General features: G+C 38.3%; 1 protein-coding gene across 1 annotated transcript in view; it reads right to left on the bottom strand.

The window, feature by feature from the left end:
• Window positions 1–24,314, bottom strand: part of drd2b (dopamine receptor D2b) — a 63,747-nt gene that overhangs the window by 12,496 nt on the left and 26,937 nt on the right. Inside the window, exons 2-4 of the mRNA XM_051894950.1 lie at window positions 18,389–18,695; window positions 1,847–1,956; window positions 612–748 (exon numbers count right to left, since the gene is read on the bottom strand). Coding sequence (XP_051750910.1) covers window positions 612–748; window positions 1,847–1,956; window positions 18,389–18,667 — 526 coding nt within the window. The 5' untranslated portion in view covers window positions 18,668–18,695. The remainder of the gene's footprint in view (window positions 1–611; window positions 749–1,846; window positions 1,957–18,388; window positions 18,696–24,314) is intronic.

Genomic DNA, 24,314 nt, shown 5'->3' with positions numbered 1-24,314 from the left:
GCTTAATCTGAGTCGGATCCTGCCATATCCTGTTCCGGAAAATGTCAGATTTTGGATTTTTGCATTCCGGCATTTGTTTTTAAATGATCCGGCATTAACAAGTGCATTACATGGTGATAGTGTGTGCGTGTGCGAGACAGAGCGAGACAGAGCGAGCGTGGGTTTATGCAGATGTACTTGGATGTTATATTTTGCTATTGGCCCTGCAGCATATGTATTTTTCACCAGTCAGCTTTCTTAAGTTCAAAATCACTGTCATTGGTTGCCGCTTACTGCTTATTGTTTTGTGTGCAGTAAAGCGTAAAGTTTGGACAGTAGCGTAAAGTTTGAAGAGAGTGTATATATCTGACGAATTATTATAATAAAAAATAAGTTAATACCACCAAAATGTCAAAAAGACAGTCAAGCATATTTTCATTTTCCATATCCAAGAGTAAAGCTGATGGTGTTTGTGATCAAAAGAGATCCCAAGAAGATGGAACTGCTAATACTAATCAGGATAGATCAGATTAAAAAATGGAATACTATGATAGGAAGTAACCCAATTTATTTATTTATTTATTTTGCACACTGTTCCTTTAAGAATGTTAGGGGAAAAATCAGTCATTTACCTGTATTATTTAATCCAAACAGCAGGGGGCAAGAAATAGCGAACGAAAGCACCCAAACCACTGAGATCATCACAGTGACACGTCTCTTGGAGCTGTAGCGTGTGTTGTACAACATCGGCATGGCAACAGCCGTGTACCTGCACGAGAAGCCCAGAGGGAAGAAGATGAACAGGGGATGTGTGGGATGGGGTGATTTCGAATTTAAGCAGACAAACAGAGGAAGAAACAATGATGGTCACACCTGACAAGCTGCCTCTGCTACCAGCGGCCATTATTGTGCCATCATCTCTCTTGCTTTTGTAACTGTAATAAACCTAAACCTCATCATCATCATTTCCAAAGCTTCAGTAGTCTTCCTAGTCTAACAAAATGCTTGTGTCCACTAAGCATGCAGTATGCTTACTGAAAGTGTTGTTTATTAGTGCTGTCTGCATTGTTTTAGTACTGAATTTAGTACTCAATGTAATTTTCAATGCAGAATTTCAATGCAAACTACTCTGACATACTTTACTGAGATTTTGCCCTATCGCTCCAGCATTGAAAAAGTGCCTATTTATAATGTTCTTCTCTATCAAATGGTCATCATTTAATGAATCACTGCTGACATAATCAATAAAACTGTAGACAAACATCTCTTTTTAAATAATATTCAGTATAACACCTTCTTTCTGTAGGCAGGAATAGCATGTTTTAAGTGTGGAAAGCAATTTAGCACCTGATTAAACTGAGTTACGGATATTTAAAGAAAAAGACAGATATTTAGTGAATTCATCCCTCTATATATGCTATGCCTTCACCCAAAAAATGAAAATGCTGTCATCATTTACTCGCTCTCATGTCGTTCCAAACCTGTATGACTTCTTCTGCGGAACACAAAAGATGATATTTTGAAGCATGTTGGTTACCAAACAGTTCTGGTGACCACTGACTTAGACATTTCTCAAATATCTTTCTTTCAGTTCCACAAAATAAAGTAGGTGAATTTTTATTTCTTGGTGAACTATCTTTAACTATCTTTCATTATTCCCTCACTATTTTTAACAGCTGACTCAATTGATGCGTTTAAACAACATCTGGAGACTAGCACAGCTATATACATCAACATAATCCAAGATGTCAATTTCATACAACAACCCCCTATCCCACTGCCCACTGGAAGATATGCGATTGATCTATGGTATTCTTGTCATTTAAGAGAATCATTACACTTTTCCCGATCTGATAGCAGAACCTACCTGTCAATACTAATAGCACACAGATTAAGAATGCTCGCCGTGCACATCATGACGTCCAAGGTGACGAAGATGTCACAATGGATCTTACTGAAACGCCATTCCCCCACCACCTGCAACATAGACACATGCACATACACAAAATCAGTTTTGAAAAGACAAGTTCAATTATTTACTGAGGTCAACATGAAGAATACTTGTCGGATAAATAAATGAAAAATTAAATTTATAGAATTCACTGGGAGAAACTCAAAACTAAATACAAATGTTCTGAGTAGCGGTACACACGCACACTACTGCTGAAATGTTAAAAAAGGCTGCATTTATTTGTTCAAAAATACAGTCAAAACAATACTATTGTTAAATATTATTATTAGAGATGTGTCTGAAGCATAATGGCTTCAAAACGCCAAGGGATAGCATAGCTTGATATTATATAAACATCTAAAATTACTATGCAATAATGTGTGAAGTGAATGAGTGTAAACTTTATGAATTAAATGAGCAGATAGCAAATAAAACAGCCACTTTGCCATCTCTGTGCATCTCTCAGAAACCAGGGCTTTGACAAGAGTGATAACTAAAAACTATACACCATACACATTTTGTACTATTTAATATATGTTTATTTAAATGTTTTAAATCTTGTACAATATGAAACATGAATGAGTGTAAACTTTATGAATGCAATTTTTAACCAATGAAATCTTCCATCCACCTATTTTATATAGAGTCCTCTTATTTGAGGTTGTGGATATTCCAATGGCATTCAAGGACGCAAATCAGGGCTGGAAACGCACCATATAAAACATGGCACTGGCCGTCATTTCCTCAGAATCTTTCTCCTTCATACAATAATGCAGCGTTCCTCAAATCTGGTCCTGGATTGCCACTGCCCTGCAAAGTTTAGCTCAAACCCTGATCAAACTCACCTACCTGTGATTTTCTAGTGATCCTGAAGATTAGCTTGCTCAGGTGTGTTTGATCAGGGTTGGAGCTAAACTCTGCAGGGCTTTGGCCCTCCAGGGCAAGATTTGAGGAAACCTGCAATAATGTGGCTTCGTGTCATCACTGAAAAGTAGATTTTAGGACTGCAAAGAGTCCCTTGTGCATTCTGGTGACTAAGAATGTTTTTGAAAACTTGTTCAGTCTGTGCAGGACTTATTGAGCTTCTTGATGGACACGAGATGTATGTCTTTTGCCTGGGCTGCACCCACGCAGAAGCCGTCGTTAAGGGCTCTAATTGCCCCAGTGGGCGAGTGAGATGTCCATCGAAGGCATCTTCTCAGCAGCAGGATGGGCTTCCCCCGAGCACTTTCAACAAATTTTACAATCTGTATGTTTCTTCACCAACTTCTCGTATTTTCTCAGTGCAGTAGGGCTATTTCAGCACGTTAGCCTGTGTGAACTCTCAGCTCGTCTGATGTAACAGTCTGTCAAGCCTATATATATATATATATATATATATATATATATATATATATATATATATTGTATATTTTGTAAGCTCATATATCATAGGATAGTGTTGTCGCTATATCGGCCGGTTGCTCCACTTAATGCTCCAGGGTTTTTTGTCAATTTCTTGTTCAGTCGAAAGATTCTGAGGAAATGGCACCCAGCACCACGTTATTTATGGCGCGTTCCTGCCCCTAATTTGCGTGTTTAATGCCATTGGACATTGCAATGCAATCTTGTTATGCAAATCAGACTTCAGTATTCTAGGAGAAAGTTGTTTCCCCGTAGCTTTTCTCCATCAATGATGCAACATCTAGTTCCCTCGAACCGGGGTTGCGTTAGTGACCAGAGATGTTTTCAGTGTTACGTACTTTAGAAATCATTCTAATATGCTGATTTGGTAAATAGTTGTGATGCTTAATAAAGTTTAATGAAATTTTTTGAGGAACAGAAAGTTTGAAGAGCATCATTAATTTGAAATAAAAATCATTCGTAACATTATGTCTGTCATTTTGATCAATAATAAGTATCCATTTAAAAAAAAAAAAATCATACTGATCACTAATTTTTTTAGAATATATATGTATATATATATATATATATATATACACACACACACACACACACACACACAGTTGAGCTTGAAAGTTTACATACCCCTTGCTGAATCTGCAAAAATGTTAATCATTTTAACAAAATAAGGATCATAAAAATTGCTTTAACAATGCATTAAGAGTTGGGGGGTGAAAACTTTTGAACAAGTTTTTCTTACTTTGTTTATAGATCATATTTTTTCATTTAGTACTGCCCTTCTGAAGCTACAGAAGATGCTTACATGTTTCCCAGAAGACAAAAAAGTACTATTTATCCTGTTCATCCAATTCAAAAAGTTTACATCCCCAGCTCTTAATGCATCGTGTTTCCTTCTGGAGCATCAGTGAATGTTTGAACCTTTTTTATAGTTGTGTTTGAGTCCCTCAGTTGTCCTCAGTGTGAAAAGATGGACCTCAAAATCATACAGTCACTGCTGTAAAGGGTTCAAATATGCAAAAGATGCTGGAAAATCAAAGAATCTGCAGGACCTGAAGGATTTTTCTAAAGAACAGAACTCAGTTTAACTCAGTTTTTGATTCTCCTTAACATTTTTGCAGATTCTGCAAGGGGTATGTAAACTTTCGAGCTCAACTGTATATATATATATATATATATAGTCGGCAGGCTATATAAGGCCGCCTAGAGAGAACGTTATCAGCTTTGTTTTCAGGAAGCCGTTTGTCTGTGCGTGTGAACTTTCTGTTTGTTGTTGCTAGGAGTAAAAAGAAAGAGAATGTGTCTAGCAAAGCGTTCAAGAAGTGTGTGGCCAAGTCAGAGGTATAACACCAGGCGATCTCCATGATTTGTGTATTATGTGCAGAGTGGAGCATGCTCGATCAGCCCTCAAGGGGGCTGGCTGTCCTCATTGTGACCACTTACAGTGAGGAAGCTACACTCCTGCCTATGGGTGGTATTTGAGCTGTGGACGTAACCTCAGGCTGTTTAGTTTTTGGTAATGTGTGCGCTGTATGGCAATGCTTTTGGCTACACCTTAGCTCGCTGGATGATTCACAAGCACAGTGAGCAGGCATTTTGTCAGTATGTTTTGTTCCCATAGCATCAACTCATGACACAGTGTAGAGTTCCAGTTCGAAAGGGAATGCCTGAGGTTACGACTGTAACCATGGTTCCTGGGAGACACTGCGTCGCGTTGCTGTACAATTGAAGTTGGTGACTTTCTCTCTAGGTGCCCTTATATACCCTGAAGGCGTGCGTGTGATGTCATGACCACGGTATCCAATCCTGGGTATCCACGGTATCCAATCCTTTCCAAGACTGGGCTGTAATACACATGCTTACAGACACTGGCTCACAAGGAGCATTACTATAGCGTCAACTCATGACGCAAGTGTCTCATTCTCCTTCTCTGGGAACCATGATTACAGTCGTAACCTGAGACTTTTTGGATTAATAGTGGTACATACTGAGAAAGAATATTTTTCAACCATGAACCTAAAAAGCTTTTCAAGTAAAATTACTCATGAACGAAGATATTGTTATATATATATATATATATATATATATATATATATATATATATATATTTATTATGTAAGGAATGTCAAGTTGTTTTTCCACAAAACCTCTAATTTAAAGCCTCCACATTTTATACATTGTATTATGAAATGAACTGCATTCAATTCCTTGCAAAGTATAATCTGATCTATTTTTGAATCATTTATAAAAAAAGAGAAAAACACATTTTGCGGTTAGTTATCTTTGGTTTTTACAATATCCTAATATTGTAAAATAATATTTCCTAATGTATGCTTTAAGGTCTACCTTTCCATTCAAGTGCAATCAACAAGCTCTTAGTGGAGCTCTTAAGCTCTTGGTATGAATAAGTAAAGAGGTATTTAACTGTATTTGAAGTATGCATACTTAAAATGTTAAGCATAGTATAATACAGTAATTATGTGTTTGTTTTGTAGCCCATTGTGCATTACATATTTCTTTCCTCATTTCCGGCCTTGTCTTATGCAGATCTCATGAACACACAGGGTTTTATTTACCCATAACACAGTTTAGTTCAATAAAGTCAAAGAGTCACCCTCAGCCAAGATGAATGTGAAAATGGATTTTGATGCCTAAATAAAATATTTTTAGGATTAATAATAGACTACTCTGGCAACATTTTAGTTAGGGACAGTCTGTTTGGCAAAGTTAAATTTTGATTGGCACATTTGACATTAACCTACGAACTTCCTGTGTTACAAAGAATACAGCTCCACTGAGTAGGCTAAAGGTATAATGCATATAAATAATATATATAAAATTATTCATCTGTTGAACAGGTCAAAATAAGTGTGTTATGTGTTAGTGAAGCCGTCGCAATGAGCTTGTGTTTTTTAAAGCAGACACAATTAATTACTTTTGGTGGTGGTGGTATCATAGTAACTTCATGGTATCATGGTCTGTATTCATGGTAAAACCATTGAAATTGTGTATCTACGTCATATTTATATCTGGTGGTCTAAAACAAGTCGAATTGTTGAGTATGTTAGCCTAGGCAAATCTTTTGTTTTATGTAGTAATATTATTCAATGCTCTGCCATCTGTATTTGCTCAGTAGTTTTTAGTTTCATAGTTGTAGTAGCAACAGGTTTGTTTATGGTCTGACAAATATGTGAATGGGTCATGTATGTTTTCTAGCTAGGGATAATTTGCGTTACATCATCTTCCCCTTTTATTACCTCAGACGCCCCCTCTTCAGTGGGTGGCGCCAGCTCTGCTTATGTCCTGACAGATTAATCAGTTATTGTAGGTGTTGTTATTCATTACAAATATTAAATGCATTACCTGGTGCTACATTTCAAATGCCTAGTGCTGTAAACGGCAGAAGCATTTGCTTCCATCACATCACCTCATAAAACATTTGTATCCACCCAAAAATTTGCTTATAAAAATGAAACTGTTTAGGTTATTCTGAAAATGTCATTTTTCTTATATTAAATAAAGATCCTCATCAGAAAGTGTTTTCTTAATAGAGTTACATGCTTTTTACAACTGAGAGCTTATTAGTTCTCATGTGGCACCACATTAGACAGCAGTAGCTGGTACCAGGGGAACAGAGGAGGGTGGAAGACTGAGAGAGGAAATAGAAAGAGCAAGATTTTCCAAAACAGCTCTATACAGTAATAGTCTGCTTTCTTTATTATCTCAGGGGACATAAAGAATAATTGGTTACACTTTACAATAAGGTGTATTAGTTAACATTAGTTAACTACATTAGTTAACATGAACTAATAATGAACTGCACTTCTACAGCATTTATTAATCTTTGTTAATGTTAATTTCAACATTTACTAATACATTATTAAAATCTTGTTAACATTAGTTAATGCACTGTGAACTAACATGTATTTTCATTAACTAACGTTAACGAAGATTAGTAAATACAGTAACAAATGTATTGCTCATGGTTAGTTCATGTTAGTTAATATATTAACTAATGTTTAACTAATAAACCTTATTGTAAAGTGTTACCGAATAATTCTTTCACCTCTTATCACTGCAACCTTTCATATCTGATTTACCCATCATTTCCACCACCAACAAATTGCAGAAATGAAAGGAACTCAGTATTCAGGCTATTTCAATTTAAACTGACAGTCCAAAAAGTTGACTTTATTCTAGTCATCATGTCTCCACAGTCCTTAAACTTTTGTACTATTAGAGACATGAATATAAATCAAAAGAGTATCATGACTTATGCAAAAATATTTAGGGTGAATTAATTCACTACGAATGAATTTCACCCTCTGATTGTACTGGATATTTGTGGACAATGCCTGTGTTGTTTTAATGCTTAATTTAGTGTTGGCATGAAATAAAAGTTCCAATGTCTTTTCTTCCCTATTTTGATGTATATCTGAGTGAAACAGCTCTCGAACAAGAAAAAAATGTAGGGTGGGACTTTTTGTTCATGGGAAATTGTTTGGATGGTTGGATCATTGTGGTTTGCTATTGCTGTGTTCTGATGTTAGTGACAGATTGTCCCACACTCACACCAGTAAACCCGTCATCAGAGAAGAGAAGAGATGTCACTGTAAGAGGGAGGGGAAGATATTTTGGTTAAAGATTTTGAGGGCAAATACACGAAAGTCATAATTCATGGCCTTTGAGGGCTTCCGTGCTGTCACGTACATGTTTTTAACTCTCTACTCCCTAGGGAAAAGGCATGTCCATTGGCAATTTTTGCTGTAATGTGCTATGTTCTACAGAGCCCTGCACATGACATGCAGGAAAAAAAATAGAAGGCTAAATCGTACGCATGCTTTCGTTCCCTCGATTTGTTAAATCGTGCACAATTTAGTAAATCGAGGGAACGACATAGTAAAGCGTGCGCACAATTGACTTTTTTTCCCTGCATGTCGTGTGCGGGGCTCTGTAATGTTCTGTTTCGGTAAGCAAGGCAAAGAACAAAACATTGAAATAGCCTGAATACTGAGTCTGTTAGTTTACTTATGGAAATAAGGATATATAGGCCAGTGAAGGACCATACATGAACATCCTCACTTTTGCCTATGACCAGCCAAAAAATAACATTCTGCATACACCATTCTGTTTCATCATATTTATTTCACAAGTTCACACTTAATGGTGAAAAAAAAGGTGTAGTGCCAAATGTATATGCACAGTCCAATGTCACAAAACTTACTGTGTGCGTAAATCCAACAAAAAAAAAAGTAGAAAAAATTATCCGCACACAATGTATAAGGCAAGTTCACACTTACAAATAATCAGATAAAGTAAAAGAGTGTGTATTTGGCGTGCTGTCCATTGGGAGGGCTTAGTTTAAAAAGTGCAGATAGATCTTGTGATCTTTGTGTGTGATTAATGAATAAGACATTTTTGTTACCATATATGCAATAGTGACACAAATATTATAGTAAATTAGTCCAAGTATTATCTTCCAATACCGTAGCTGGTGGAAAAGTGGGCCATTTTTCTCTGACATTGAAATAATTTATTCTTATATTGTCCTATATTATGAACACTATATGTACTCTTCAAGACCTTTTTAAATTCTCTAGAGAAATATCCGTTATGGATGTCCCTTCTGCAAGAAGGAAATGATGGTTTACACTTCGGAGTAGTCATTGATTTGGTGTCATTGCATTGATTTCACTGCTTCAGCCTAGCCACTTACAAATCCCTAGTATAAAAACTTACATTCAACAATGAACACTTTGCGCAATATCATCAGTTTCAAATCCTAGTAAATCATGTCATGTCAGCTTAAACTGTCAGCATAACTCAGCATTAATTCTCTCAATGTTCTTTTGCTCTTGTCACTATATCTTCCGTTTTTCTCAACACAGATCCCATTAACTTGACTTAGTTTTATAAATCAGTGCTGACATAATTAATCAGCCTTCCCTTTCTCTGTCCTCTCTATCATTAGATGCAGAAATCACAGTGAGAGCTTGTCTGCCCAAGCACATCTTTATAAAGCCATTCATTATTTATAGGTAAACGATGACAAGACGACACTTCTTTTATATGGCCAGACTCTCTATCTCTGTTGACAGCTCAATACAGTGTATCTGCAACACTGTCAGGAAACTCTAGAGTGATTGAAGATATATATCTGATCTATCTACCCATCAATCTCAAAGTCTTAAAGTAGCTGCCACAGTAACCACATTCACTGTATGTTGGGCCTAATCCAGGCTCTTCAACAGGGGGTCTATGGTGGTACTACTGGGGGTCCATCAATTATGGTTTGATCTCAAACTATTTTGAAAAGAATGAAAGTATGCAATAGAAAGAATATAACATTACACTAACTTTAACCAAAGCTAAAGTTAAGAAGCTAAAGTTTTAGTTTCACTGGCATTTCACATTAAAGTAGATTCAGTTAAATTACAATTATATGACTGTGTAAGAGTAGCGAAAGAGTAATGTTCCCTAAAAGAGCTAGCACAGACGGAAAGTGTCTTTTTAAGGATGTGTGTTTCTGGGTGTGGTCGATATCTCTCATCCTCGGACCACCACAATCTCTGTCTCAAGTGTTTGGGTCATACCCATGCTGAGAAAGTTTTCGTAAATGGCTCATGTCCTCATTGTGAGAACATGACCATGGCAAAGTTGCGAGTGCGACTCTCTTTTCTGGTTATAGAAGGAGTCACTTCAGTTGCTCCCCATCTTGGTCTTTCTGCTATGCACAAGGCCATGGTGGCAAGCGCTGAGGCGATATGGGGACAACAATGGGAGCATTTCCACCGGGTCAATCCCCACGGGCCTCCTATTCCTTATCACGCTCGTTGCACCTGGTCGAGTTCCTGAAAAAGTTAGGTGTCCTTATGGACAGCCTAATTTCTCATTCGGTGCTCCAAATGAGGATGAGGTTTTGATTGCACCACAGGAAAGCGCCAGTCCATTAGGATAGGGCCAAGAACCCGAAGAAGGCTTTGTAGCATCCCTGGGACCCAGATATTGTGGAAGCTGCTCTTTCCCAGGAGGTGGTATCTAGACCGCACCTTCCCACAGTGGAAGGCCAGGAGGGAAATCTTTTGTTTCTTTTGATTTCACCATCTGCCCGAAAGGCAATGGTACCCACATTTTCAAGAAAATCTTCTCTGGGTCACACAGCTCGCAGTCTGAATGTGTTGGATGCGAGTGTGCCGCCACCTACTGCGTTTTAGTGCACCCACAAGTGCGTTCACAGAGTTGGGACGTCATTCTTTCCAACATGGTGGCCAACGCTTCGCTTTGCTGCACTGCCTGGTGCCACTCATATGAAGCTTGGAAGCATGGTTAGCATTCCCCAACCCATCGTGCTGGCTCATCAGGACAGTCAAACTCGACTATGCGATTCAACTCACCAAGCGCCTTCCCAGGTTCAATGGCGTCTTTTTTACCTCAGTGGCAGGCAAAGACACCTCTGTCCTGTGTGCAGATTGCAGTCCTCTTGGTGAAGGATTCAATAGAGCCTGTCCCTCCAGTCGAAGAAAGAGTTTTGCAGACATTACTTCATCGTACCAAAGAAAGGCGGTGGGTTACGACCAATCTTAGATCTAAGAGTTTTGGATTGGGCACCGCACAAGCTCAAGTTCAAGATGTTAACGTAGAAAAGCATTTTGACATGTGTTTGCCATCAAGAATGGTACACTGCAATAGACCTGAAGAACCGGTACTTTCACGTTCTACCACAACACATACGCATTTCTTTAACCTGGCATACACATAACACATTACCAATTTATATTTTCAAATCTGTTAAAGGATTATTAGGCTGCATAAATTAGGTCAGCCGGAACCGGGAACACTTCCTATAACGCCTGATGTACTCGTTACATCAGAAGAAGAATGGCATCTACGCTAATATTAGTCTTTCTGGTTATCCCGAGGTTCACCGTAGTCAACCGGATCCGGGCCGTATCCAGGTGAGACCAAGGACCTGCGCCTTGACACGACCACAACGCAGCCCTGAAGTATCAGCAGAGATTGAGTCAACTAGATCATCCACTGTGAGGGCCTCATCGACACGACAGCCACGACACAGTTCCTCAACAACCGTCCATACCGCCGTGACGAATACGATCCTCAATTGGATGGAACTGGAATAAATACTTTGAATGCTGCGATCCTGTCGGACTTATGATAGCTACCTGAATCGTAACAAAGCATTGTTGGCCAGAGGAGAACTGGCCCCCCGACTAAGCCTGGTTTCTCCCAAGGTTTTTTTTCTCCATTTAAACACCTATTTGCCACTTGTCTGCCACCTGATGTCACCTGATGGAGTTTGGGTTCCTTGCTGCTGTCGCCTTTGGCTTGCTTAGTTGGGGACACTTGACATTTGACTTGACATTTGATATACAACAGTGCTTTGATCTGCCTGCATTGACACTATTCTTTTAAGAGCTGCTGTGCAGCCAAATAATGTACCAGTTATCAATGTAAAGCTGCTTTGACACAATCTACATTGTAAAAAGCGCTATATAAATAAAGGTGACTTGACTTGACACAGACTGTTTTCTCGGCTTGCTTTCGAGGGTCAGGCATATCAGTACAACGTCTTCCTTTTCAAGCTGTCCCTGTCATCTTGTGTATTCATGAAAGTCGCAGAGGCCGCCCTTGCCACGGTAAGGGAAGTGGGCATCCGCATCCTAAATTATCTCAACAACTGGCTAATTCTAGCTTACTCAAGATTTATTGTGTGTGCACAGGGACCTGGTGCTCAGACATCTCAGCCTATTGGGGCTTCAAGTCAACTGGGAAAAGAGCAAGCTCTCTCTAGTGAAGAGCATCTCTGGATGGAGTTGGACAGTATGACAGCGTGTCACACGAACAAGCTTGCCCAGTCAGTGCTGAACGGCCTGAAGTTATTTAGGGGAAAAACAGCGGTCCCGTTGAAACAAGGTTCTTGGGTCATATGCCATCCTCGGGTTAATGCATATGAGACTGCTTCAGCACTTGCTTCAGACACAAATCAAGAGATGGGGATGCTGCCGTGGCACACATCGCATGGCTATCACGCCGATCTCCACATTCAGCCCTTGGACAAACCTTGCAGAACAAGTGTCCAGGCGTGTTGTTGTCACAACAGATGCACCCAAGTCAGGCTGGGGCTACGTATGCAACGAGCACGCAGCCTTGGGCTCCTGGACAGGACCTCGACTGTGTTGGCATATAAACTGCTAGCAATATTGCTGGCCCTGCGGAGGTTTTGGCCATTGATCCAGGGCAAGCATGTGTTGGTCCAGATGAAAACCACATTGATAGCAGCATATATAAACTGCCATGTCTCAACTCACCCACCATCTGCTTCTTTGGAGTCAGCAGCAACTGTTGTCACTGCAGGCCGCTCACATCTCAAATCAGTTGCGCAGTAGACACACTGTACAGGGGGCTCCAGATCCACATCTGGCACAGATGCACTGGCACACAGCTGGCCCTGGGGCCTACGCAAATATGTGTTTTCCCCCAGTGAGCCTGATTGCACAGAGGATTTCAAACAGAAGATTTCCCACTGGATTGTGGATACCATTGCCTTGGCATACCAGGCCCAGGGCTTGCCGTGCCGCCTAGGAGTGCGAGCACACTCCACTAGGAGTGTTGCATACTCCTGTGCTCTAGTGGACCCTGGACTTGCTTTTTCCTTCCAGCACACTGCAGCAGCTGAATTCGGCAGAGGAATTCGCTGCCAAGCCCAGTATTCGTGAAGTATGCCCTTTCAGGTCAACCCATGTACTTGGGTTAGGTGCTATATATGTAGTGATTCCCTGTTGGCAATCCCAAATGATGTATTTTCCACAGTATGGTTTCCCTGATGGTAAACCTGTGTCTTCCCCTGCCACCATTTACTGTGTTTGTAGAGCTCCTCCCTTTTCAGGTAAGGCCTACCACAGAGACTTCTTTCCATGTGTGGTACTTCCTGGTTGGTAAGTCCATTTAATATATTCTCTACATGTTAACCTCCACGGTGTGGCAGGCTGCTATCTGCAGCTCTTCAACCACTTGCCACCTGGAGCCAGGCCTGGGAAGCCATTCCCGGCATGTCAAATTGGGTTTTAGAAATAATCAAACGAGGTTACTTGTTCCAGTTCACTCACAGACCCCCCCACTTCAGGGGCGTGTCTCACACATCCGTTTCGGACATCAACGCTCACGTCCTCCAAGCCGCAGTACAAACTCTGCTAGCAGAAGCTACCATACAAAAGGTGTTTGTTAATTCAATCATTTCTGTTGGCCCAAAATTTTGGGCATTTCAAATGGATATATAATCAAATTGGCTCTCTTAAAGTCCCCCTGTAGTCAATAATTTTATCCTTTAAAACTTATCTTTGATCACCAAAATGACATATTTAAATGTTTTTTTCCTGTGAAAAAAAATAAAAATAAATCGTCATGCCCTAAAATAGCTTGAATGTAACTCTACACCCTTGCCTCATTTATTATATGTGGATCTATGAATATGCTAATTAGCCCCGCCTCCACTCACTTGCACAAGCTCAGAGATCCACTCAGTCAACTTACTGAGGTAAACGCTGCACAATGGTATTGCTTTTTACAACGTTGGACACATAACTGTAATTAATATGATTAGCCTTTTTCTTGACTACATTATCAAACAGCTAATAATGTGTTGCTAATGTTACATAAACCATGTTCCCATTCACCATCTCAAAGTCAAACAGTTACCTTCTAAAAAACCATGGCCCTCATTTATCAAACGAACATAGAAACCAGCGTACATTCGAATGGAAAAATCAGCTTACGACAACGCTCACGTGTGATTCATTAAAATTTCGTATGCGCCCAATTCCGTCGCACACATGAACGGGTGTTGATAAATGTGGCGGCTGAAAACAATCGTAATTTAAATATCACGCCCCCAATTTTTAAAAGCCTCGCCCTATAGTTTACGACACAGAGAAACGTAACCCGGCCATGAAGAGGAAGTAATCGCATGAAAAAGAAATTGATCTTACTCTAAAAACACCCCTCAACCTAAACACCCCTCAACGTAATTGCAAACAATAAAATTAATTTAAATAAAAATACCGGTAAATAAAACTAAATAGCCTACTTACAAACATTATTAATATATATAAATTTGGTTTTAGTACCTCACTCCACAGAAAATCCTTTACATTTATTTTATTCAGAACAGAACAAGAACGAAAAATAAGTAGCTATATATTATAAATTGAAACACAAGTTAGGCTATAGTGGCATTCATTATAAAGCAGAAATGAATAAGCAAAACTGAGTTGGGCTCACATAGCCTACCTCTCTCATTCGGGAGGAATCCAAACGTTTCCATATTCACGATGTAACATTTATTGCTTGCTGAACTACTGTTCCTTATGTAAACAAGGCTTTCTATTTCACTCTGTTTCAATATCCACGTAAAACATCATCCTTCACATGCACAAAAACGTGTTTGGTTGGGCGTCGTGCACACCGACTGGTACAGACGGATAGCGGACCATTTAAACTGAGGAGTATTAACTTTTAGTTGATAAATGGCTAAAATGTAAAATTAGCAACGCTAGAACTGATATCGTATGTGTGTGTGAGTGAGGCGCCCGTGCGATTAATTGGATTTAATAAAGTAAAGATAAATATTTTAATAAAATAAAGAAAATGAATACAACACGAGCGTAGCCTGTACTAGCCCTACTTGATGCACAGTTTTTCTCTTTTGTTCTGTTAATCTGTTAATTATTTCAGTGAAATATATTTCCTGTAGTCCTAGGCCTATTTTTTTTTTTTTTTAATTCCTTGTAGGCTATATTATTCTGTTTTTCTCTGCGTTGCAGGTGTATGATGTGTGAATAATGTTCTGTTGATGTTGCCATTTGTGCATCCAAAGCAAAATCCCTGGAAAGAAAAAAACAAAAAACATTTGTGGTATTTTAAGACACGCATCTATTCTAATTTAATTTTAATTTGACATTTTAATTGTGTCGTTTAATGGTTAATGAGTGATTGTCGGTCAGGAAAATAAACTAAATGTTCTCATAACAGTTCTCCACCAGATTTACTATGCTGCACGCAAGCTCCCGCTGACTCAAAAATGTGCGTACACGAGCTGAGACCTGATGTGAGATTTGATCGTAGTCAACGCTCACGCTCATATTGATAAATGCAAAATTTTGCGTGGAAATGAGCGTACGCACAGTTTTCTGGTTCTGGTTTTCTATTGCTAAATCTACCTGATTTTTCATATCAACAGAAAAATATAGCGGGATAACCTGGCTTCTTTTCAAACTCATTATGCATGGTCAATTAATGATGCTAAAGCCCGTCGACACATTGACGTGATTGGTTACAAGGTAGTTTGTGACGTCACAAATACCAGCGATTTCAAACTGCGTTTTTGAAACTGTCTTTAGATCACTGCAGTTTTACAGAGAAAATACTCAGCAATAGAGTTGACTTGGTTTGTCTTAAAGCATATTAAATACATCACATAGACATATAAACAACATTAAAAACTTGATTTTCACCACAGAGGGACTTTAAGACAACTAAGTCAACAACTATGAACATTTAGACAAATGTAGAACGTCCTTGATAGTCCTTTTTGTGTTTTCCAATATAAACGGCTTTGTGTGTGTGTGTGTGTGTGTGTGTGTGTGTGTAAGTAAATGAAGCTTTCTTTCACTGTCCAAGAATGGAAGATAACCATTCATACTTCTGGTCTGAGTTGTGAGCTACTTTAGGGCTTCATTGTAATGATATTTACAGAATACATTGCATAAACCCTTCTAATCATTCACCGTAAGCAATACGGTGGCCACATTTTATTCAGGGAAGGTGAAAGAGCAGCTGAGCTGACCCAGCAAAGTGCAGCCAAAGGCCAGTTTCACAGACTGATGCGGAGTGAGATGGACATTGGTAAGCGACATGGCAATGATGCCAAGTGGGTCTCTCCTTTTCTCTTGACCTGCTGTACATGAAAAGCCAATTGTGCAGAGCCGCAGAATTTCAAAGTTACCACCGAATGAAAATGTCAGCATGCTTTCATTTTAACCATGATTAGGCTTCTCATGTATCTTTAATAATGCTGTGCTACCACTGAGGTTTTTGCACATCTGAGGTTAGAGTGAAACTTGATATGGATGATATTACAAGGCCGCATGCACATTTATGTGGAGAGTTTGTAAGGTTTGATGGCAATTGGTTTATTATTATTCATTGTGGGAAATAATTTTTTATGGATTCAACATTTTAGCTCCATTAAAAACTGTTTTTATGGTAATTTCTAATGCCTAACAGGCTTGTTTCATTGATATCTCAATAATATTGAATGACTGTCCATTGACCATCTGTGCTACAAAAATGCATACATTTCCTACATTCTCAGGACTATTATCATTATCATTATATTTTTTCTGGTTAATGGTGAAAGCAAAGAGGAGTTCAACAGGGAATGCCCGTTGCGCTTTAGCAGTGGGATTGTAGGCTTTTGAGATAATATTGCCCGAAGCACAAACTGAATTTGTATATCCAAAACAGTTACAAACAAGAGGTTTCTCAGTCACTCAGTCTCTGCCATCCAGGGGTATTATAGTTAACTACAACTAAATCTAAAGCCATACTTTTTTTTTTTTTCCCCCCTCTGGTTAGCTAAACTAAATGTCAACTGGGTTAAAAATGACAAAGCACACAACAAAAATAAAATGAAAAATAAAAAATTTAAATAAAAATGGAAGTCTAAGAGTTTCTCGTAATAATCTATGGGTGGAGGTTAATGTTCCATTATCAAATGACCTTCACCTATATCAAATAACCTGCAGCAGTCATCTATCAGAGGAGGCCAAGATATTTCAGCTGCTAGTTTGGCTAGCAAGATTAATGTATTTAGACTTACAATGATTACAATGAGCACAAGAGTCAAGACAACCCTTTGTATGTCGGGAGTAATTGTAAGCAGTTGGTTACCATGCACATCCTTGAGCTTCATGCTTGAAACCAAGGCAGAGACTGTAATTTTGTTAGTCACAGAGGAAAACTGAATGATTTTGCATCTATTCAAATGTGTGTTAGACCAACAATATTATAAGTTGTTTTTGCAACTTGCCTAACAGAGAGACATCTGGATAAGGATAAGCATGTTCATATTGAACAATGCTGCTGATTTGTTAATGGTTGTGAGTTCACAGCATGCACTTTGGCATTAATAAATTGTGTATTTTATTATTACCATTGTTAGTGAGGTTTATTTGTTAGGTGTTGAATAATGATGCAGAATACTGGTACCATATCAGTTATCGATATTGGTTTTAGGCTGATATTAGACATTTAATTGTGAATGCTCATTTGCCCTATTTTTTATCATTTAGATGACCTTTTCAATAGGATTATAATATCTTCCATTTATCGTTTATCGGCCATAATATGAAACAAGAAATTATCTGTCTTTTCATACAAAACCTTAATGTTGCAAGATGTCAAGCCAGAAACTAAAACTCAAAGACCTTATGTTGCCTTTTTAACCTCTGTCTTTTATATATCCTTATCAAAAGTTCATGATAGCAGCTGTATGCTTCTTTTTGTAGTCTTAAACAGAATGTAACACCTAAAGACGTAAGGATAAAGAGTGAAATGACCCTACTTCATGCATAACTCATTTAGTCCTCTGGTTTCTGTGAAACATTTGTGGGGCTACAAATTATAGTCTGAGGTGCGATATGTTTCAAGAACAAAGGACGGATCAATCAGCTATCTGGGAGCTGGAAATCACACGGCCAACACAAAAGCTGTGTGGTGCCATGTGCATTATACACTGAAAGATGTAAGTGCCAGCTCAATGCAGCCCCTGGGATATGTCCCGAAGGTGTTAAGCGATTATCCAATTAAATTAATTGAACAGTGCATATTTAAACAACAGCAAGACACTTTGAATCATGCCTCGTATCCTTATAGTGTTTAAAAGTCAATGTTGAGGCTCATTTTTGGCATACAGTCTGAGGTTATTTTCAACTTCTAGCAATCTGAAATGTGGCTCCATATGACACAATTAATGTTTCTTACCTCAAGATACACCACCCAGGGCATAACTAATGTGGCCACGAGAAGATCTGCCACCGCCAGGCTGACAATGAGGTAATTAGTGGTGGTCTGTAGCGCTTTCTCTCGGGAGACTGCCATACACACCAACACATTGCCGAAGACAATGACAAAGATGAGGAGAGTCAGGAGCATGGCATAGTAGTTATACTGATGCTTGGCCTCACAGCTTGTGCCGTTGAGGGTCCCGGTCCCGTTGTCATAATAAGTGTCATTGTAGGGATACTCCGTGAGGAAATCCATGAGCTGTGGCCAGGAAAGATGCCTGAAACTGAGAGACATAATTCACTGTCAGTGAAGCAACAAACACAGAATGAAACCAAGCAGCAGTACGTCAACACAAAGGAAAATGTTATTTATCAGAGGTTGCTCTATCATATCTCGGTAGAGTTTTTGGTTTATGTTTTATTTTAAGCAGAAGTGTAATTTCTATGCTATGTTCTTCACCAAATTAAACAAAAATTAAGTTTTTCAAACAGCTTTTCTGAACACTACTCAAGTCTTCCATTGGTTGGAAAACAAATAGTCCAACTCAACCCATTGGTTGAGCCAGTTTTGCTGTCTTGAGCTGGTCAGTGGTTTTTATACTTTTTGGGAAAAAGAAGAACTGGCCAAAGGAAAACCCCCAACTGAGCCTGGTTTCTCCCAAGTTTTTTTCTCCATTTCTGTCACCTGATGGATTTTGGGTTCATTGCCACTGTCGCCTTTGGCTTGCTTAATTGTGGTTTAAAAGATGCTTAAAATTCAGTAATGTTATAGATTTGACTGTACTGACACTATTGGATGAGAACAAAACTTGAATGTTAATAATACCACTGTTTTCTACAGAGCTGCTTTATAGCTAATTCAACTTTGTTTCATAATTAACACATTTTGCAACATCGACTACGTTACTGAACTAAATTGCGTCAACGTTGAACTGAATTGAGCTGAACACAGTTATTGAACTGAATCAACACTGAATTAACTTGAGCTGAATAATGACACTATTGTCTTCTGTAGAGCAGCTTTACAACAAAATTTGAATGAATTTGAATCAGAATTTTGTCTCATTTTATTTTTTTCATCATTGATCATTTCCATTTATTGTAAAGCAGCTTTAAAACAATTTGTTGTATAAAGCGCTAGAGAAATAAAGGTGACTTGACTTTTATTATAAATCAACATACAAATAGTTTGCTAATACATTTTTATGCACATTAAGTAATGGAGATATGAGCAAGTATTTATTAAATGGAGAAAATATACATTAGAAGTATAGGGCTCTAATGTTTATAGCACAGGTTTGGTCTTGGAAGAATTTAATAAGAAATGTTTGAGTTTATATAAACATCTCAAATTTTAATCGCAGCCTGTGGTAAGAAGTTTGTTGACAAGACTAGAGTCTTTTTCTGAGGAAAAATATCTGAGAAGCAAAAGTCTGTTTCCAAAAGTTGCTTTCCATTTAATCTCACTGCTGTCTAGGATAAATAATTGAGATCTCATTAATACAGTTATAAAAGTGTCGAAACGCTGAGGAAAAGAAAATTAATTAGAATGTGGGTGACATTGAGTATTGTAAATGAACAATCAGCACAATCACAGCATTCAGCTAACACTCTCTCAATCACACCCATCTTGATTTGCTATGTATAATATTTGATACACACACATTACAGGATATATCTTCCATCCTTCCTCCAATTTCTCCTCTAAGCGCCATAACATTGGACAGCTGCTGAAACAAGATTGATTTTTCTGTGTGAATAGTGGCATAATAGCTGTCTTGTATTGATTTGGGATTTAAACAGCAAGATCTATTCCTGCTCCAAAATCAACATCTCAAACCGACCAGAAATAGCAGTGAGACTGAGCATACAAGCTACCAAAGCTTACAGACAATTAAAATATATATTATAAATATATAATATTTATTCAAATGATAGTTGAATTGAATATATAATTGTCATAATGGTTGAGGTAAATTGAGGTACTCTCAGTAACTGTCTCAGTCAGAAATCCAGTTTGTTTTCAAAAAGATATTTCTTGAATTAGAACATTTTCTGTAAATTCTGTTACATACAGTAACAACACAATTAAACACTATTATAAATTAACTTAACTGAAATAAATTAACTTAAATTAACTAACCTAAATTAACTGAACTGAAAAGCTTAACTGTGTTCTCAGGACAAAGATGTTGGAAAGGGCAAGTGGTCATATGTATTTTATCTGATTGTAAGTTAATAAAATTCCTTGATTACTAATTTATTTTGGCCAAAACAATGCTTTGGTATTTTAGTATGTTACATTTTTGCTGTTTCATGAATTTTTTTGTGTTTCATGATTGTTAAATTAAATTGTGATACTATCATACTGGTTAATGTGGTAGTAAAGCTACACTCTTCCATTCTTCTGTATATCCTGAATTAGACATGCATTTTGGTGTGGAAATTCAGTCTGATCTATGTTCATCATCAGTCAAGTGAATGACAGTTTATCTAATCCGGCATGTCACCGCCTCCTTGTGCTTATCCACTCTGTTACACAGGTTTGCTAACATTTGCCTTCTTTAAGTCTAAAGCCTATTGCTGCTGAGCTTTAGAATATTTGGCTTCTGATTAAGGCACTGAAGTCTCAGGAGAGACATAATTTTATCTCTTGTTAAGCTCAGTCAATCAATAATTAAATGCTTTCTTGCGATGACAAGCCAGTGTACAGATGAACCATATGTTGCATAAGACATTCACAAATGATAATATCAAATTCTAATGAACCAAGAAAAACACAAATGTTCAAGCTTGAAGGTAAAAAAAAACAAAACAAATCAATACGTAGTGCTTCATCTTTTTCATTCCCATAGAAACCAAAAAGTAAGACAAAACTACAAACAAAGAACGAAAAGCGAAACAAATGGCCTTTTACAGAAGCAATCTCCCTGGTCCTTTTATAGCAACAATCTATATTCGTTGCCCTCCACCCTTACCCAGCATCACCTCTGTAGCTGAATGTGTGTGTGACGCTGACGCCACAGACCCAATGGAGCAAGTGAGGGCTGCTGATTGATGCAGACTGCCTAACAAAATGATGTCTGTGTCAAACACAGCAGAGAGGACCCTCCATCCGGCTTTGACCAACAAGAATCAATGAATCACTTCGAACCACTGAGTGTCTTCACTTTGCTCAGGATTGCTCATCTGAATTGCTTGGTCCGCTTATTTCCAATCTTAAAATGACTAGAATGTACTCTGCACATTTTTATGACACAGAGGGCACTTTTATTTAAATATATATGTTTTGGTGTCGGTAAGATGTTTTAATGTTTTTAAAAGTATCTTGTGCTCAACAGCAATATTGTGAAATATTATTACGGTTTAAAAACTATTTTCTAACAAAATATTTTATTTATTTCCATGATGGTAAAGCTGAATTTTCAGCTGTTACTACTCCAGTCTTCAGTCTCAAATTATCCTTCAGAAATTATTTTAATATGCTGATTTGGTGCTCAAGAAACATTTATTTTTATTAATACTGACTATTGTTGTGCTGCTTAATATTATTGTGGAAACCATGATGCATTTTCCCTGGATTTATTTTAACAATTACAAACCCGATTCCAAAAAAGTTGGGACACTGTACAAATTGTGAATAAAAAAGGAATGCAATGATGTGGAAGTTTCAAATTTCAATATTTTATTCAGAATACAACATAGATGACATATCACATGTTTAAACTGAGAAAATGTATCATTTTAAGGGAAAAATAAGTTGATTTTAAATTTCATGGCATCAACACATCTCAAAAAAGTTGAGACAAGGCCAAGTTTACCACTGTGTGGCATCCCCTCTTCTTTTTATAACAGTCTGCAAACGTCTGGGGACTGAGGAGACAAGTTGCTCAAGTTTAGGAATAGGAATGTTGTCCCATTCTTGTCTAATACAGGCTTCTAGTTGCTCAACTGTCTTAGGTCTTCTTTGTCGCATCTTCCTCTTTATGATGTGCCAAATGTTTTCTATGGGTGAAAGATCTGGACTGCAGGCTGGCCATTTCAGTACCCGGATCCTTCTTCTACGCAGCCATGATGTTGTAATTGTTGGAGTATGTGGTCTGGCATTGTCATGTTGGAAAATGCAAGGTCTTCCCTGAAAGAGACGACGTCTGGATGGGAGCATATGTTGTTCTAGAACTTGGATATACCTTTCAGCATTGATGGTGCCTTTCCAGATGTGTAAGCTGCCCATGCGACACGCACTCATGCAACCCCATACCATCAGAGATGCAGGTTTCTGAACTGAGCGCTGATAACAACTTGGGTTGTCCTTGTCCTCTTTAGTCCGGATGACATGGCATCCCAGTTTTCCAAAAAGAACTTCAAGTTTTGATTCGTCTGACCACAGAACAGTTTTCCACTTTGCCCCAGTCCATTTTAAATGAGCCTTGGCCCAGAGAAAATGCCTGCGCTTCTGGATCATGTTTAGATATGGCTTCTTTTTTTACCTATAGTGTTTTAGCCGGCAACGGCGAATGGCACGGTGGATTGTGTTCACCGACAGTGTTTTCTGGAAGTATTCCTGAGCCCATATTGTGATTTCCATTACAGTAGCATTCCTGTATGTGATTCAGTGCCGTCTAAGGGCCCGAAGATCACGGCCATCCAGTATGGGTTTCCGGCCTTGACCCTTACGCACAGAGATTGTTCCAGATTCTCTGAATCTTTGGATGATATTATGCACTGTAGATGATGATAACTTCAAACTCTTTGCAATTTTTCTCTGAGAAACTCCTTTCTGATATTGCTCCACTATTTTTCGCCGCAGCATTGGGGGAATTGGTGATCCTCTGCCCATCTTGACTTCTGAGAGACACTGCCACTCTGAGAGGCTCTTTTTATACCCAATCATGTTGCCAATTGACCTAATAAGTTGCAAATTGGTCCTCCAGCTGTTCCTTATATGTACATTTAACTTTTCCGGCCTCTTATTGCTACCTGTCCCAACTTTTTTGGAAAGTGTAGCTCTCATGAAATCCAAAATGAGCCAATATTTGGCATAACATTTTAAAATGTCCCACTTTCAACATTTGATATGTTATCTATATTCTATAGTGAATAAAATATAAGTTTATGAGATTTGTAAATTATTGCATTCCTTTTTTATTCACAATTTGTACAGTGTCCCAACTTTTTTGGAATTGGGTTTGTATTCATTTGAAATAGAATTATTATTTATTTATTTATTTATTGTAACAATGCAATATATCAGTTAAAAAATGACAGGTGCTATGGGGCAGATTTAACCACCGTTTACATCAATAATACATACATATATGCTAATCCATGCGTGTCCTTGATCTTTAAAGTGTGACTGACAGGACAGTGATTTTCAGTGCTCCAGGCCTAAAGTACGTTCTGTTATCAGGGTACGACTGCTGCCTCTCTGTAGTTTTCCTCTTGGGAAATCTAGGCGAGGGCAGAGATGGATTAAGCTTTTGAATTAAAATTAATGCTGGGGTGATTTCAGCCTCTGCTAGGTAACAATTAGTCTGAAACATCTTTTACCGATCAATAGCATGTGACACTTTGATTTGACTGAATGAAGGCTGGTTCCTCCAGCCAAGAGGATTTCTGATAGTTCAGTGCTCCCTGATTAGCTGTCCAATACATCTTGCTCTAGCTGGATACAGTACTTGACATGTTTTTCATGGACTATAGAGGCAGAGGGCCCTGTTTCTGGCAGTGTATGATAATCATCACATAAATGAGAACTGACTCCCTAACCAGTGGTTGTAAGATATCACAAAACACAGTGGGACTAGATCCAGCAATAGGACAGTGTGGAAACTATAGAGAAAGAAAAAGCAATTTCAGTGTCATTTTCCTCATATCCACCCCCTCCTACAATAAAAGTGGTC

This window comes from Ctenopharyngodon idella, chromosome 5 (genome assembly GCF_019924925.1).
Source record: "Ctenopharyngodon idella isolate HZGC_01 chromosome 5, HZGC01, whole genome shotgun sequence".
Classification (NCBI taxonomy): domain Eukaryota; kingdom Metazoa; phylum Chordata; class Actinopteri; order Cypriniformes; family Xenocyprididae; genus Ctenopharyngodon; species Ctenopharyngodon idella.
Note: the sequence above shows the minus strand (reverse complement) of the source record. Positions and strands in the feature narration are given on the sequence as shown.